Source organism: Phaenicophaeus curvirostris, chromosome 4, assembly GCF_032191515.1.
Source record: "Phaenicophaeus curvirostris isolate KB17595 chromosome 4, BPBGC_Pcur_1.0, whole genome shotgun sequence".
NCBI classification, from domain to species: Eukaryota; Metazoa; Chordata; class Aves; order Cuculiformes; family Cuculidae; genus Phaenicophaeus; species Phaenicophaeus curvirostris.
The window spans coordinates 15614559-15632169 of NC_091395.1; the positions used below are offsets into that span (position 1 = coordinate 15614559).

Below are 17611 nucleotides of genomic sequence, written 5' to 3' on the forward strand. Positions count from 1 at the left end.
TCATTTATGTAGCTCTTTGACCAAACAAAGCGTTGACCCCAAGCAGTCCATCAGAAAGGGAGGAGGCCCTCTTGTGCCAGACACCATGCATGTTAGATTGCCTCCCCCATTTCTGTTTCCTCCCCAAAGAGCTAGTTTCAACGAAGATGTGGAAATCGGTGTGAATCAGTGTCTGATTCAGCATTGCTAAAGTTAGAGGCACCTTGGCAATGAACTAACACCACTGTAGGAGTGAGTCTTAGTCTCATTTGTAGTCGAGATACGTGAAAATTTTGAGCTGCCAAAGCTGAACAAAGTCTGCTTGTAGCACGGGGTCTCTGGGAAGAGCTGCTCGCAAATTCTTTGTGTTTGCAGTTAGATGATCATAACATTGGCAATATTGAAGCTGTTTCCTTTGGAGAATACAGAAAAGTAAGAAGAAATGCTGCAAGTGCCAAGTTGACCTTATTGTGTTTCTTGATTAGAAGAAGTCAGAAAAGCTTTTACTTAGATATCTGATTGCAAGGTGAAGGTCTGTTGATTTTGTTTGTCCATTTGAGCTGGTGTGATTGTTGCCATTGTTACTGATGGGTCGGACATTCTCCTTCTCAACATTGTGACTCCACTAGAGTGAGACAGCTGAAATGGCCTTGCAGCAGGTATTGAGGAAGCTGCTGCCATCATGCTCTGGGCTCTCAACTTTGCTGTTATTTCCACTGTCCTAAGAAGTGATGGCTTTTGGTGATGGTTCTTTGATTGGTCTTGTTGTGCGGTCTTGCTATACTTGTTAAACCTTGCTGAAAATATTTAATTTTTAGTTCTCTGCTCTGTATCTTTTACACTACAAGTATTTTGCCCTCCAGTCACTAGCCAACATTAGACTTTATCATATGGGATGTTTGGTGCAATGATGAGTTGTAGTTTTAAGGCCAAATGTGTGGATTCTGATGCAAGGTATTTTTAAATGCGGCGGGCCTGAGAAAGTGCTAAGAACTGTGATCATTGTTGACAGAAAAGGAATGACAGAAAGGGGACACTATGGAACATCTCTGTTTTTTTCAGAAATAGCCTGTGTCCTGGGTTTGAGAAGAGCTGTGTATGGTAGTGAAGTGTTTTTTATTTTAAATGAGTGATAGTTGTGCACTAAACTTTGGAAATGGATTATCAAAGGAAACAAGATCATTGGAGCATAAAGCGGCTTTACATTTGGACAGCTTTCCTATTAATATCATTTGCCTACAGAAAAAGTCAGTGATGTACGTGGTATCTTAACACTTCTTGTATAAGGTGATTCGAATGGACACAGAAGTCTTGCCCAATAAGACAGTCACTACTGCTGCTAAATATTAAGAATTATTTCTAGGTGTTTTTTTGTTTTTTTTTTTTAAAAAAAGAGACCAGTCTCTGGAAGTAGTGATCTTATAAACTCCGTATAAACTCAGTGCTAATTCTTTTTTCTGTCTTCAGTCTACAAGAAGGTTCTGCTAACAAATAACAAGAGCTATATGTAACCCATATGTGTGATATTTAATTCCTCAAGCATAGAGCTTAGTTGTAAGCATGCATGTCCGGTCTTCTGGAGTGAAAATGTTATTTGTCACTCAAGTCCAATTGCTTGGCTATTGTGCATTATCTCCAAACATGCTGCAGTGGGCAGAGTTTAGTGTTATCTTCTCAAACTTGCTTAGAGAAATACTTCTTTGGAAATTTGCTGTTGTGTTGACCGAAGTGATTCAGCGTAGTTTGAGCATTTCTTCCTCTGGTAAGTAGGAATTAAGTAAATTTGAAATGTGATCCCCTTGTGTGAGGACTATGCTTATTTAAAACAGGCCTTTGATCTGTAGATACTCACATGTAAGTAATATCTGTCCTCTCTCTAAGGTAAAGTGAGGTTGAACTCCAGAGGACAAGTAGAAATTTCCTCCTTGCAGGTTTTCCAGCTGTTTTTTCTTCCTAATCTGTCATTTTTATTTTTATTTTTTTGGAGTTTGCTTCCTGTGATACAGATGTGCTCCCTAGGCATGGGAGACTTCAGGGAGAGGTTTGGCTGCCCGCTAGAGCTGCTGGCGGGTTTGCTGGAAAGGGTAGAATTACAGCCGCTGCGGTGAAGCTTCTGGAGGGAGGTTTGTGATGGTGTCAGCGATGTAGTTTCAAGTGCACGTGTACTCCGTAATTGTGGAATAAAAATGACAAAGGGAGAGGAGGGCCTGTTAATTACTACTAATAATGTAAATTACTGTGTGTGCAGGGATCCTTAAAGGTAATTTTCCATGTATTTTTTTCCTTGGGAATCTTTCTGTCAAACATATTCATAAATATAAGGCCAGACTCTTGATCTGAATCTAAACTATCAATGTCATTTGAAAGCAGTTTTATTTTCTGGGTTCATTGGAGGTATAGCTGTTGTTTAAACTATGGCTTCTGAGCACACTTTCTGGCTTCACTGTCTGACAATAACAGGATACGAGGAAAAATTAGGGGAAAATATATTTTAAGTGTGCAAATTCAGAGCCTTGCAGTGCTTTTGAAAGTGAGAGTTAACATGTTGCTTTCTCTTAACTGTTATTTCCCTGATTTGTGGAAGGCTACAAATATCACATTCCCCAATGTGTTAATGTGTTTTAAATAAAGCACTGACACGGCTGGCAGCATGTTTCAGCATTTGTCTGATCTCCTCCCTAAATAATGTCTGTCTCAGAAGCACTGTGAGGATAAATTAATATGGTAGAGAATATTGTAGATTTCTAAAAGTGTGGGATTTTACAGTTACAGAGATGAGTAGGTACCTGTATCATATTCTTGTGAAAAATTTAGCAGGGGAATTTGAGGACTTTTCAGTCTGTTTTCCAAAGAAATGAGGTTTATGCTTTTTGACCTTCCTGTCAAATGTGGTCAAAATACATATATAGGAAACCAGATTTCATTAGTTGTGTTGCCAACAGAATAACTTTTATTTAGAGGACATTTCAAGTCTGAGCTGAAATTTTTCTTATTTGAAATTCAAAGATAACTCTTGCATAAACTTTGGGATCATCAGTGGTAAACCCTTAGGATGGCAGTAAGGAACAAGGTGTATTTTTCAAGTCTCCCCTTCGTGTTTTGTGAATAGCACTATGTATTTGAATTTCAGAGAGAGGATTTGGTGGGAATGATTCAGATTTTGTCCATTGGTCTCTTCCAATAGCAGATCTACTCTGTGAAAAGATGATATTTGGAGTGAGATCTGGCTTATTTTTATTTCCCTTATAATCCTTTGCGTGCTTACTTTTCATGCAGTGTAAGGTCCTATGCCCTTCTTTTTCTGGGGCTCTGAGCTTCCACATTCATCACCTCTGCTCAAGACAGGTTTTTGGTCTTGCATCACCCCCACCACTGAAATTGTTTTTCCACTGTTTGATATGAATTCTAACTTCTCCCAAGGGCATCTAGAATTTCTATTCTATAAACCTGTCTTAAATTCCATTAATAGTTTCCTTAATAAAGTCTCCTGCACCTATAAGCTGTTTCATCAAGTGTATTTTGCAGAAGATTGTCCAAGCACTGATATTATGCAAGTATTTAAGCTAAATTAATAATTCTCTTCATCTTTCCCAGCCAGATTATTAAAAACTAGTCATTGCAAAAGTCTCAGTGTTTTTTTGGATCTTTCACAGGGTGTCATAGAGCTAAAGCTAAAAGTAATAATTCAAGCATGAAAAGATGCAGTGATTTTTTTCCTTTTCTTTTGCAGTGCAATTTTCCAGAGAACCAGGATGGCTAGAGGGCACGCTAAATGGCAAGAGAGGACTTATTCCACAAAATTATGTTCAGTTTTTATAGCTTTGTGTATTGAACGCCAAGAAGGTGTACATGGTATCCATGGATTTTTGTTATAGTCACTTCTCTCTTCTTTTGTGACTGCTTTTAATCAACGAAGAGCCTGACTATGAGTTGAAGATTCTAATCTGTATAAAGACATTCAGCATTGCCAAATATGAATTACAAAAAAAAGATACTTTAAAGGGTTGAAATGGGTGGGGGGGACAAGAAAGAGGGATGGAGGGATAGGTGAAATTTTTAATAGAATGCTTTTTTCAATTGTAAAGAGCGGTAGTGGTATGTTTGTTTGCAAGATAACTAGCATTTTAAGTCAAATACTTGGTTGATCTGTGACTCAACTATCAGTTGAAGAAGATTTTTAAAAACTTAGTGTCCTGAAGATTACACGTCAATAACCAGCATTTTTTAACAGAATGGTTTTTGGGTTTGGAAAATACTGTTGGATGAAAAAAGCTATCATGCTGACAATTAAATTATATTTCAGAGTGGAATAGACAGTACGGAACAGACACCAGTAAGTAAAATAATAGGTATCAAGACATGACATTTTTCAAATGTCTTCAAAGAACACATTTGTTTATCTTGTGCGTATGATTTATTTTATAAAGATAAGACACATGAACTTTTATTAAAGGCTCCTATATGTCATGGTTCCTTTGCTACTCAAAAATATCACTGTAAATGAAATAAAAAGTTATTTGCTATTTGACCTAAGTCATTCCTATGTTGGAGAATATTTTGCTGTGGTTCTGTAAGTTATGGCAGCTGGTTATTGGCAGCTGTATGCAGTCAGCCTCAAGCAGGCTCAAAAAACGGATGGGGAACTTTCCTCACATAAAATAGGAAAATAGGCAACTTTGTGAGTTCAAACCAAAAGGAAAAGATGGTCTCTGGCCATGATCCTTGTGCATCCTAGAGGCATCTTGTATTTTATCTGTTGTCTGTTTGTCTAGCTCCTCCTTGATTGAGGTTCCCTTTCATCCTCTCCTATAATTGTCAATTTTAAGGTCGTAATGATACTTCAGAATATTAAGTATCTACCTCATAATTTGTAGAACTATTTAAGTAGTAAGAGAGTTATCCATGGTTGTAGAAAAAGCTTCCTGAAATCTTGTGGTATATAAATATGTGCCTTGGGGTTGAAAAAAAGTCACATGCACTTTATCATTAATCTTTGCTTTTTTCTCTCCTTCAAGTTAAGACCCTCTGGGAGGCAGTGGGAGAGGATGCAGGAAAATGTGAAGGGTTGACATGCTAAAACAGGCTCACTTACTTGTTAAATGGGACTCCATGGATTTTGAGTCATTTGCTGCAGATATACTTAGCTTGCAAGTTTTTCTAACTAATGTGATTAGTAAATGGTTAATGCTGCCTTAAGGTTGGGATGGCTCTTTCCCCCACTTAAGATTTAACTCCATACCATTATTTTGTTCCTTTGCCCAGACTGCACAGACCATTTGGAGTGTGCACAGATCATTTCCAGATGGAGCAACGGTGGGCCAAGTCAGTACAGCTTTCCAGCACTAAACCTCATAGCTCGGAGGAGTTTCATTTGGTGTATTCTTGTGGTATTTGAGCAGCAATTCTGCCGTACAGCTTTTAGGCAATTCCTGTCTTGGCATAGCGGCTGACACAAGCGCTGAAGATGAGTTTTCAACTTCTGTGAGGGAGATAAAGTTCTTTCATTTGCTTCTGGACTCAGTATTAAGGAAGTAGTTGCATGAGTATGTCCAGCAACAGCTCGCAGGTTTCCTTACAGACTTGTTTCCTTCAGGCTTGTTCACATAGCAAAGTGCTGTTCTGGCTGGGTATTGCATCACCTGGGCCCACAGCTCTTATCGACTCCTTTGTGACCTTAAGAGTCATTCTGGAGGCAGGATGGATTTTGTGTGGCCAGACTCAGTTTTTACACCTGGTAGAAAATATTGAAAGAAGAGGGGGGAATGTAAATATTTGGTGCTTGCCTAGTAGGCATGGCACAAGGTATGCTGGCTCATCAGATAGATAGTAAAGCTATGATGATTTGAGGCTTACAAGCTTTATAAGTCACTTCCACTGCTGTTGTTTTGCATGTGCAGTGCATGTTTGATCTTGTTCTGGTTGCTGTCTTCCAAAATTCTCAATGTATTTCTCAGCTTTAGCTCTGTGGTTTGGTTTGTTGTTTTTTCTTTTTTTCCCTTTTAACTGTGGTGGTTTAAAAAGGCAGATATATAGAGAAGGAATAAAAGACTTTTAGTGTTTCTTCTGTCCAGTACTGTGACCTTGTTTACCTTTAGGTGAGATGTTTTTGAGACTCCTGTTACTTCTGGAGCCACGCAGAACCTAAACAAGAAGAAAAGTTTTCGATTGTGAAATAATGCACTGAGCAGAAGGTAACACCAGCCCAAACTTTCTCACATCCTAGACATTCTCTAAAGGCAGTGGTGTGAGCTGAGCCAGATCAGATCTGGCTTTCAGGCTAACTACAGCCTCTTAGGACTTTAGTTGCGGTAACTGCTGCCCACCCCATCAGCCCAGTCGTACTAAGGCCGAGTACAGGCTTGTAGAGCCGAGTAGCCAAGGCACATAGCATCACGGCCCATCTTCATCCTTGCTGCTGAACAGCGCTGCAAAGGACAGCCTCGTACTGACAGTTTAGAAGTAGAGGTTTGTAGAGGATTGGTTAAGAAGGAAAGGGCATCAAGACGCTGGCTCTTTAAGGCTTGATATTGTGGCAGCGCCTCAGTCTTGGAATAACCTTGACATTTAGAGGAAGTGGGCTTGTAGCAAGGCGAAGTGGGTAATGTAGTAAGTAGTACAGCTAACCGCAAGGCAGGAACAAGAACAGAGCATGCTTGGCAACTGCTACCAATGGGCACCTAGTGCGTAGTAACTGCTAACCAATTAGTGCGTGAATAGTGGACACAGACCAATAGGCACCTTACGCGTAGACTGTAACATGGTGTATAAAAATTGGTGGAAGACATGTAATAAACGGAGCAAGATTCTAAACTCATATTGGGTGTGGTCTTGACTCTGGCCGCTCTCTTGCAACAGAGGTTAAAGGATGCTAAAAGTTTAAAAATGATACAAAGAAAGTCAGACCCCTTTCCCATCCTTTGAGATAGTTTTCCTTCCTGAGGCTGGGCCTTAGGGCACACCTCTTGTCCGTCTTTTCCATGGCTTCATAGGTTTGGGAAGAGCGGAGTAATGTGCTGTAAACTGGAAGGAGGAAAGGTTGTGGAGAAAAAAAAAATGGCGTGGAGAAAGCCGGTCAAAGGGCTCTTCTCTGTTGGTCTGGAAACAGGAGCGGTTGGTCTTTGTGGTTCTGTCCTGACTCTGTTCCCTCTTGTGTCTCAGCTGTGGGTGCAGGATCAGCTTAATCCTCAGGCTGGTTAATATGTGAAGGGGCACGGAGTTACCAGTGTTCAGAAACTGAGACTTGTGGTAGTTAATGTATGAGGGGGACTGGAAATTACAGAGGGTGAACTAGGAAAAAAAAATATTCTGTGCTTTTTATGCAAAATGTTAGTTTCTTTGCCATTATCCTGGGGCCAGAGATTGAATCCCTCAGCTTGGGGGTTAAGGTGAAATCTGTGTTTGCTGATTAATTAATGGAAAAGCTCAGACTCCTGACTACCTGGGATCAGTAGGGTTTTCCAGTCTGCGTTAGTCACTGGACAGTGTGCAGCTCAGTGCCTTGGTTGGGACCACATTTTCACTTTGCTGGGTTAAAAATCCTCGGGTTGTCAGGCTGCTTAATGTTGTTACTCATTGTCACAGATGATCTTCACAGCAGGTTTCCTTCTGATGTCCAGTCTTTCCTCAGGAGTGAAAGAAAAATCTCATTGGCTGATTATTCACCTGCCCTGTAGTGAAAATGTGTTCTTCCTACATTGCTCACAGCTTTTTGCTGGCTGAGCCTCGGTGACTGTATCATGGAAAAGACTTGACTTTCTCAGTGCTCTGTTCCTTGTTCTCTTTTTCCCAACCCATTTCACAATTCTTACCTGGTTTGCAATTTAAAAAGTCCATCCATTGCTGACAGAGGCCTTATTATGTAGGCTGTAAAATCTTCGCTGGACTTTCACCTTTCACCAAGTTCAATATGACTCGGACATAATTTTCTACACAAGTTAAGTTTAACAGCATGCCCTCGTCTGTGCTTGCAATAACCACAGGTAAGTACCAAATAAACATCATCCTGTTGCTATCTACACTTAAAAGTGTGCTTTTGAAAACCTCATGGCCTGTTTTGACTTACAAAACCTTTGAAATGGAAGGGCATTTTTCCACTTCTTTCTGTCTTAGTAATATTGTGCTTATCATAAACTCCCATTCTCTGTAGATGCCTGAAAGAAAGCAGTGTCCCAGCTTGAGGTCAGATTATAAGTTTCATTATGTTTTTAAGTAGTAATAGCATTTTCTTATTTCTAGACCAGCATATGACACATACATCTGCTTGTAAACAGATGGGAAATTTTTCTTAACACTGCTGATCCTCTACTAGTCTTTCTTCCTGATAATTCAGCAAACAGAAGGCAGGTGCAAGGATTTTTGACAATAAAACATCTGTCTAACTTGTTATTATAGAAAACAAAATGGAATGAAACAGTGGCCTGGCACCACTTAACCTCACACAGAACTTTGTGTCAATTTTTGAGATAGCTAGTGCACAGAACAACCCAGGACAGCAAGAAAAGTTTTATTTCCCCATCTTACTAAAATTATAACTGGAAAAGACCTGTCACTGAGAATGCAGTTTGATTTGGTCACTGGGGAAACCCTGTGTGTATAATAGTGAATATCCCTGTTCCCAGATTCTGACTTTGGGGTCAATAGGTACAGCAGCTCTAGGTTAACTGAAACTGGGAGCCAGGTTTGTCCGGCTATTGAAGGTTGCTGGTTCATTTCATTGAGTGGGATGTAGCTTACGCACGGAACAGTGTCAGTACGTCATTTGGCAAGCACAGTTATCCAGGTTAAGTGAACAAATCCTTCACAGTTGGGCATTCCTTATTCTACAGCGTGAGTAGCTGAAGTCATCCCATGTGCCGTGTCATCCAAATTAACAGAGCTTGATCAAACCAAATTTCTAGACGTATGAAGAAAGATGTTCTGTTACATTGTGAGTTACTTTGTGGTGTTTAATAGATATGCAGAAGCTTGTCTCTAAGGATATCACTGCACCAGCACCTATCTGACATTAAAATGCAAGAAATACTTGCAATCAAACCAGTTTAATTCATGTATATTTGTACAATTTATATAAAAAAAAAGAAAAAGAAAGATAGGTACTTGCAGACATTAACATAAAGACCAAACAATATTTTCTATTTATTTAAAAAGCTTTAAACATACAGAAGCAAACCCCTAATTATAAATGCATCATTATGCATAGATTCTACTGTTTACACCATACTGCTGGCTGCTTTTATTTCTCATCCAGGAATCTATTTAAACTCCAAGAATTCTTAAAACATTCCTCTGAGCTTCCTGGCCTCAGAACTGCTGTCTATCTTATCAAGTCATTGACCTCCAGCTGAAAACATTGCTCTAAAAAAAGTCAAATCTTTAATAAACAATTAAAAGTGCATTAACTGTAGAATTGTTTAATTTCATAAATGTTTAAACAAGTAAGTGAAAAACACCACCCTGTGAATTAGCTTTTTGCATTATTGATTGTAAAGTATTTTTTAATAAGATTTTGATATTGCAAACTTTAGTCTTTTCTATTTTATTTTGTGCAACTGTTCAGTCGCATGATGTGTAGTATTCCTGAAATACCCACTGCAGTACATGAACACTATTTTACATTTTTCACTGTGTATACAATGCTCTTGCTGTATATCCCCGTTCCTTCTTACAACGAAATAATTTAGCTCAATGAACAGAAGCCCACTTCTAAAAGGTGTTTTCAGTTTGCCTTGTATTTTGCAGGAGACAAATGCCTATTTCATTCTAAACAAATTCAAAAGAATGTAACTCCTCAGTAGCTAAAAACTAGGGTTGTTTGGTATTATTTGTTTTTTCTGTACACAGGTTTAGATAAAAAAAGTGATGGCTATTCTGCGTAAGTGTCCTTGATAAGAGAATACTGCCTCTTACAACATCTATATCCAATTGTATCTATTACTTCAACGATCTCTAGCAAAAAATAATAATGAATGGTTTCATAAACAACAGGTGATTAAAGTAAAGGATTTATTATAATCTGCTTACAGTTGTTTGCAAAGACAGACATACGTTTTTGCATAAAGATATAAATTGCTTTTTAAAACTAATTTAGTGTGTTTAATTATATGAAGTTTCTGTGAATTATGAATTGTACCAAACCAAGATTAAAAGTAATAAGGTACAAAAATAGGAGCAAACAGACAACAATTTGGACTGGGACAGGCATTTAACAGTGAAGTGTAGAATATGGCTTCGCTATTTTAATCAAGCAAAGTTACTCTGAGACAGAAAAGGAGGCAGTAACTTTGTTAATATAAAAAGCTGCTGCAGACTGTATTCACCCAGAACCTGGCTCTGAAATTTTCTATTTTAGACTTTTAAAAAAAATGTAAATGAAGAGATGGATGTATGACTGTGTCTTTACTGTAAACAACCAGTCTGCATGCTGTGTATCTCACATTGGAAGTTTGGCTTTCATATTGCTGTGCAGGTCAGTATTTAAAGATCTGCCTATGAATTAGACTTCCAAAATGCAAATAATATATGTATGTATATATTTATATATTAAAAAACCTCTCTGAATACAGTCTTTACAGGTTACCCATTGCATAAGGCAGGTGTCATTTAAAAAGACAAGCAGCACTGACTGTCTTCAGTGCACCAAAGCACACCTCAAAATTTGAACTCAGAAAGGGTGTAGAATTCTTAATTTTTTACTACCATTTAAAAGAAATGCTACATTCTGACCAGCCAAGGGATGAACTAGAGCTCAAAAATACCAATGGCACCCAGAGAGAACACTATAGATTAGGCCTCTGAAAAACTATTCTAGTTAAACATGAGCTTACGGTAGCAACTGTTGAGCCTCAGAAAAGTTCACCTGTCCTCTATTCTATTCCAAAATTTTGTATTTGCTTATAAATTGCGAAATAGCGAAAATCACCTCAAAAAGTTTTTCATTGCAGTCTTATTCTAGAGAAAACATTTTTTGAGACAAATTCAGACCAACTGTGTTGAACTTGTAGTGTGAACATTTGTCTTCTCAGATGCATTCTGATTATTACAAAAATGCTTACAAAATTACATACGGCGGTTTGAGTTTATCACTAAAAATTCTACTCTGCTTATCTGCCCTTATCAGTACCTTTCCATCCCTCTCACCAATATAAATCTGTTCAATATACTTACTGTAATGATCTGCATGTTCCTTTCATCATAACTTGAAATCACCCTCCCTCACCTGAAATAATAATCTGACCTTTTAAGATGTTTTTTGTATTCAGTATTCAAAGGAAAAATAAATGATCGGGGAAACCTTAATAAAAAAAGCAAATCATTCAACATCTTATTGACCCCTGTTCCCCTGAGAGAGAAAGGGAAGAGAGGGCAAGAACTTACTACATCGTTAAGCTGGCAAAAGCTTTGGAGAGACTGTGATTTGTCTTGTTAAATGAAACCTTCGTAAAGTGGCAAACACAACATCGTGTAGTTTCCTACAGAAATACGAAGCAGGATTTCTAACGTGTGCTCAAGTCACATACGCTTGCAAGCGAGACAAAAGGGAGAAAAGTATAGAGGAAAATAGAAAGGCTTAAATAAAACTGAAAAGGTTAAATGTGGTTATTTACAACAGATACTGTAGGATGGTAAATCAGATATGATGCTAAAAAAAGGCACAGCTTTCCCTTTCTTAAATACACTGTAAACGGTTCATTATGCATGCAGAACATTTCACTTTACAAAAAAATTACCTTGTTTGTTTAGACAAAGATAGTACTTAAATAGTCTCCAGCAAAATAGAGTTCTTTCAAAAATACTTTCCCATTCATCCTATTAACCATTAAAGATTTTTGTCTCATTTACAAAAGTTCCTTACACCATATTTCAGGTCCTTCACAATTTATACATACAGCAATGTACAGTACAGCAAAAGACTGCAAAAAATTATTTGTAAAGCCAGCACAATAGATACTATAAATTGATACCAGGGCATTTGTTTTCACATCTTATCCTTTTTAATTAAATAGTAAATGGACACTTAACACAGTGTATTATCATCTATGATGGGATAACATGGGATAACAAATGCCTCAGGTGGGGATAACAGAGTATTCCACACCAAATGTTCTGTTATTACTTTACACATTAGGGTTTGTGTGTGTGTGTATATATGTGTGTATATATATATAGTTTTTGTTTTTGTTTTTTTTACAAGAAAAGAATATTAATGCCCCATATTGACTTTACGTTTTATGTGCAAACCAAGGGTAAGCTTTAAAAAGTTCTCATTAGTTCTTGAACCCTTTTAAAACAAGCAAACGATACCAGAAACTACATGGCATATTTAAAACTCCATCTGTTAAAATATCAAAATCAAAGAGTTATTGACTAGATATGGCTTTTCATCCAGAGGAACAGGAACATTTTCTAAGTATTTTAGGGTTACGGGGTAATTTCCAAACATCTAGGTCTTGCCACATCCGAGTCAACTGCTTTCCATTCCCCAAACACTTCATGTGATCTTAGACTATTCAGAGACTGCTGAACAACTGTAAATAGCATGTTTAAAATATGGTTCCTTGGGTCCTTCATGGGTGTGGAATAACACAGGGAAACTTAAGGCAAAGTTCTTCCATTTAAGACATTTTTCTATCACTTCCTGTGAAAGTACAGGGGCTTGGCATTCCCAGATTCCACCTTTGGTAGCTGGTCACTGATGATTTCCACCAGCATGGCTGGAAACTCTACTTTCAGTGCCTGAGACTCTCGGAAGGTGTAGAAACAGAATTCCAATAAGTCACTAACAAGCTGAAATACAGAAAGAAACACTTTTTAGGAAAAAAACACAGGATTTTGCATGCAAATAACAGCTTATTGATAATGGTTTATTAACAAGAAATGATGTCTTACTCTGATTGGCGGTCCATTTGCAGGGGCTAAAAATCCAACAGAAGAACTCAAATCTTAAAGTGCTACTTAAACTGTTAAAAAACTTCCAGTGAGGGAAACCCAAGATTAACACAGATTTGATTTTTCAGCCTAACTGTACTTTTCATTTCACTAACAGGCAACTGGCCACGAGGAAAACTATAGGTATTCAGTGCCTATTAAAATAAAGCCTTCTGCCCAGAGGGAAAAGATCAGCCATGAACTATTGTATCTCTAAATTTCAGTTTGTTAAAGCTGGTTATCTGGTTAACTTCAGTGCACTCTCCAGGGGCCGCAACCTACAGCCAGATGTTTTTAGCTCAACAGCATGACTGCTGTGTCCCACTGTAGCATTTCAGGTTTTAGAAATATGAAGTTGTTCATCTGTATTTCTATTTTTTTATATATATATAAAAATATATGCATATATATATATGCGCATTTTTTAATACTCACACACAAAGCTTGTTTTTCTGCTTATCCCTCATTAAACTATAAAGGCAATATTTAAGGAACCCTAAGTATGTTCTCTATTTTGGTAGCAGTGGCTAACAGCACGCTTTTGCTTTGCTTTCTCTCAATGGATTAAGGATAATGCTGAGAATTTTAAAGATAAAAAGTTCTAATTAGCTTTTCAGTAACAGAGAAGGAAGCTTTGTTCTGTAAAACCACAAGAACCAATTTATGTGTTAGCATGGAACCACTTCCCAGCAGAAGAACCAAACTGCCCCTTACGTAGACTGCACCATGGCACTTGCTCCTTTGTCTTCCTTGGGGTAGCAAAGGTTTTCATGGGTGAAACCGTATCACAGTTCTCCCAAATGGCAACTGACAACTCTTTTGCAATCCTAATAAAAGGTGGTCTCCAGCTGTAACGGGAACACGAACTGAAGTACTGAAGAGTATGAAGGTACCATGAGCATTTGGGGTTGTGGAAAAAAATACCATCTGTCTTCCTAGCACCAATAAATTCAGTCTGATGATTCCTACCTTGTCTCAAGTCGTGGTGTTCTCATTTGTCAGTTACAGAGCTTTGTTTTGGTCTACATGTTAAGGGAAAGTTATTCACAGTACAGGAACCGGCATTAATTTTGGCTTTTGAGCATTTTAGGTTTTTTTACCTTGTTTTGTGCTATAAAACAACACACCGTTAGATTGAGAGAACTATGAAGACAAGACGACCTCTTCCAGTATCACTACTCAGGGAATCACTTATATTTTAATGATAAAAACTAGGCAAAGCAATCTCATGGCTCAACCTACCTGCATGCAGGCTTTTGCTGGGTTAGTTTTACATAGTACACGGATATAATCACGGAATACTTGTTCATGACCTTTAGTAGCAAGAGAATATTATTTCAAAACTAGACTTTTTTTGGTTTCTGTGATCTAAATGAATCTCCTAAAGCTTACAGTACACTGTACCCTTTTACAGTCTTTGAGAAAAACACAATGCAAGGCAGTCAAGAGGCTGACTTGCAAGTGAGCTTCTGAAGCACTCATAAGTGAAGCCTGTCTAGATTTCAGTTAGTGTATTAATTTCTATAGCTGATGATTACCAAATTACTGTGTTGTACAACTGAAGAAAAACTAGGTCCTCTGCTGTTTAAAAATTGAAAAGTTATGCACAGTTTAATTTTGGTACCTTACATCCTTGTGAAGGACTTAAACCACTTCTGCTTTTGTAGTTTAGCAAGCACAAGTCTGTCATTTCAATTCTTAACATGCAGACTTGCACTCTGCAGGAAAGCCCCTGTTCGTTAGAGTAAAGAAAAGTGGGACTTCTAGAAGGCAGAAGAATACAGGCAGCAACAGACTACTGTCCTGTAACACCCCACATTATTACTTATTTTCAGGACTTTCACAGCCATTCCTACAAACATAAGCAGTTTATGAACAACACAGAGAAGTGCTGAAATCACTTGAACCCATGACTTTCTGCTACTGAGCACTGCACGAGTCTGCTGTTGCTTAGTTCATTCCCAATGATCTGGCATGTCACAAGGCAATACTAACTAATTAAACAGATACATGCTAAATAAGTAGCGTAGGCATAATTTGGTTTTCAATAGGAAGAAAGATGCTGCTAGTTCAAAGGTTTCCTTTACCCATTAGGAAGAAGTTGCTTCTGCATAGACTATGTACCAAAAATATTCCAAACATAATACAAGCCAACCAAAGTGAAGGAAACTGTCTCTGGGTATAATCGTAACTATCTCCTCCCTCCCTGTGTTACCAAATACCAGCACCTCAGCAAACTAAGCCTTGCATCCCAACACTACCTTAATAATGATAATAATAACACCTTAATAATAATACATAATGAATGTATTGCTTTTCCTAAACTTGAACACAAGTAGTCCCACATCTCACGAGTGAGGGAGTTGGGGTCATCTCTGTCCTACTGCCAGCTGTCCTCCCTGTGCTGATGGCTCACGTTCCGTGCAACTCAAGCTAGTTCTTGCCTCATCACACACGTGTGAAACCTCTGAATGGAGAGAGATAAGCATCACAGAAAAGCCTACGTGGAAACAATTCTGCCTTCTCGGCAAGCTTTTAGTAGTATCAAGTACACATGCATGTGTAATGAATATGTGGACAAAAGGGGAAATGAGAAATAATAACATTAATGAAGAGTGTGTTTTCTATTCTATGCAATAAGTGAGTTAGCAGTCCAGCTAACTGGAAAAACAGAACGTGATCACGGATACTATCATAACACAGCACATTATGACTCTCATCACAGAGGAAAAAGGTTAAATTTACACAACTATTTAAAAAAGAAAATACCTAGAACCCCATGTCATGTAATGCTTGGGTTTGGAGCCTTAAGGATAGAATCACAGAATCACTAGGTTGGAAAAGACCCACAGGATCATCGAGTCCAACCGTTCCCATCAATCACTAAGCCATGTCCCTCAGCACCTCATCCACCCGTCTTTTAAACACCTCCAGGGAAGGTGACTCAACCACCTCCCTGGGCAGCCTGTTCCAGTGTCCAATCACTCTTTCTGTGAATTTTTTTTTTTCTGATAGTATATATTCCATACCTATTTAGCCTCTCTTTCTTAAGTGAAGTTATCAACTTCAATGTTCTTGGGGCCAGACTCTTCTCAACAGTCCCCAGCAAGGAGCAATGCGCACAAACTGGAACACAGGAAGTCCCACCTGGACATGAGGAAAAACTTCTTTACTGTGAGGGTGATGAGCACTGGAACAGGCTGCCCAGGGAGGTTGCGGAGTCTGCTTCTCTGGAGATATTCAAAACCCGCCTGGACATGTTCTGTGCAACCTGCTCTAGGTGAACCAAAGGTCCCTTCCAATCCTGACCATTCTGTGATAATCAAGTATCAGGAAGTATACCCTGTGCATGTCAAGGAACACAGGACTGCAGTCACAATCTTTTTAACTGCAACCTTAAAAGCTGTGTGGCTTTTTGGGCTGGGGAAGTATTTCTAGCACTGACTTAAAAAGAAGAGAAATGAATGTGAGAGAATCGAAGGCCGACTCAGAGGCACTAACATGTAAGTGATGTGATAGGGTCAGCTAGAGAAGGTTGTAAGACCAAGAACTGAGCCAGGAGCAGTGCTCTTTTCTGCCGGTGTGTGCTTGTACATCTTCAAAGGTACCTTCCCTGCTACCAGCCCAGGAGCTTTGGCATGAAGATGCACTGAAGGGATGAAAAATTCAGGGTTGGCAGGCAATGTTAATTTTGAAATTTGAGTACCTGCCTCTGGATCCGAAGCAACTTTCTTTTGATGTAGGTTTGATTTATAACAGGTAAATAATTTAGCTAGTCTTCTGCTTTAAGAGAGTTCTCTCTTCAGTAAGGAAATGAAAAAGTTGCCCTTCTCTTGTAACACACAAGCTCTGTCATTGCAGTTACAGTGACTGATGCACCATAGGTTACAAGTGACATAGTGCAAGCTATCCAGCACCTCTAAATTTTGCTTATGAATTTTCTAGATCAAATATACTTGTGATTGTTCTTCAAAGGCTTGTAAATTCCCTATGCTCTAAGAACTACTTGACCACATTTTACCTGACCACTTTTACCCTCTGATTCTGGTAGATTATATTGGAAACACTGACACCTCCTCCAGTACAGCAGCGTGAAAGGCAACTGCAATTAAGCAGCGTGAATGAAAGCACCAGTGTTTTCACAAGCAGTGCAACAGTGACTAGAAAATTACTTTTACAATCTCCCATTTATTTCAGTGACTGAAGCACACTTTTGAAGATTTACAGCTCAGTAGAGCACACACAGCGCTGTTAACACCAAAACTAAAATAATTCCCATTTCCTCAGGATGCAACCAGGACATCATTCTTGCTGCTTTAGTAGGTAGTTGTTCAATTCTTTTCTGCAGCTGGTAATGCAGTGTGGCTCAGGACCTCTGATGGCTCTGCAAGCCTCCCTCTGCACGTGAGGGAATTTGGCCAGTCCTGGGGGACGGGAGCTTGGGTACCACCTGGTAGGCAGTGCCAGGCTTCTCCCAGCTGGGTCCTGGGTTATCTCTCAGCAAGAAGATTGCAACCTCTCCAGGTGGGAAAATTCCACTAATAAATAAATTAATATGAGCTGGGTTGCAGACACACAGATCAGAATTATCACATCCATGTCACCCAGACTGCTGTAAGACACAACACCTCTTCTGCCAGCAAGCGGATCAGCTGTAAGCTATAACCCTTCTCCACTTCAGTTACTAATTATGAAGCTTTCTCTCATC

General features: G+C 38.8%; 2 protein-coding genes across 5 annotated transcripts in view; one reads left to right on the forward strand and one right to left on the reverse strand.

Annotated features, from left to right (window-relative positions):
- The window catches only part of ARHGAP10 (Rho GTPase activating protein 10), a 150336-nt gene extending 145824 nt beyond the window's left edge, over positions 1-4512 (forward strand). For all 3 annotated transcript variants that reach the window (XM_069855330.1, XM_069855332.1, XM_069855331.1), the window contains exon 23: positions 3710-4512. In XM_069855330.1, coding sequence (XP_069711431.1) covers positions 3710-3798 — 89 coding nt within the window. In that variant the 3' untranslated portion in view covers positions 3799-4512. The remainder of the gene's footprint in view (positions 1-3709) is intronic.
- A 5455-nt stretch (positions 4513-9967) lies between these two features.
- NR3C2 (nuclear receptor subfamily 3 group C member 2) overlaps positions 9968-17611 on the reverse strand; it is a 210429-nt gene continuing 202785 nt past the window's right edge. For both annotated transcript variants that reach the window (XM_069855329.1, XM_069855328.1), the window contains one exon: positions 9968-12762. In XM_069855329.1, the coding sequence (XP_069711430.1) occupies positions 12607-12762 (156 nt within the window). In that variant the 3' untranslated portion in view covers positions 9968-12606. The remainder of the gene's footprint in view (positions 12763-17611) is intronic.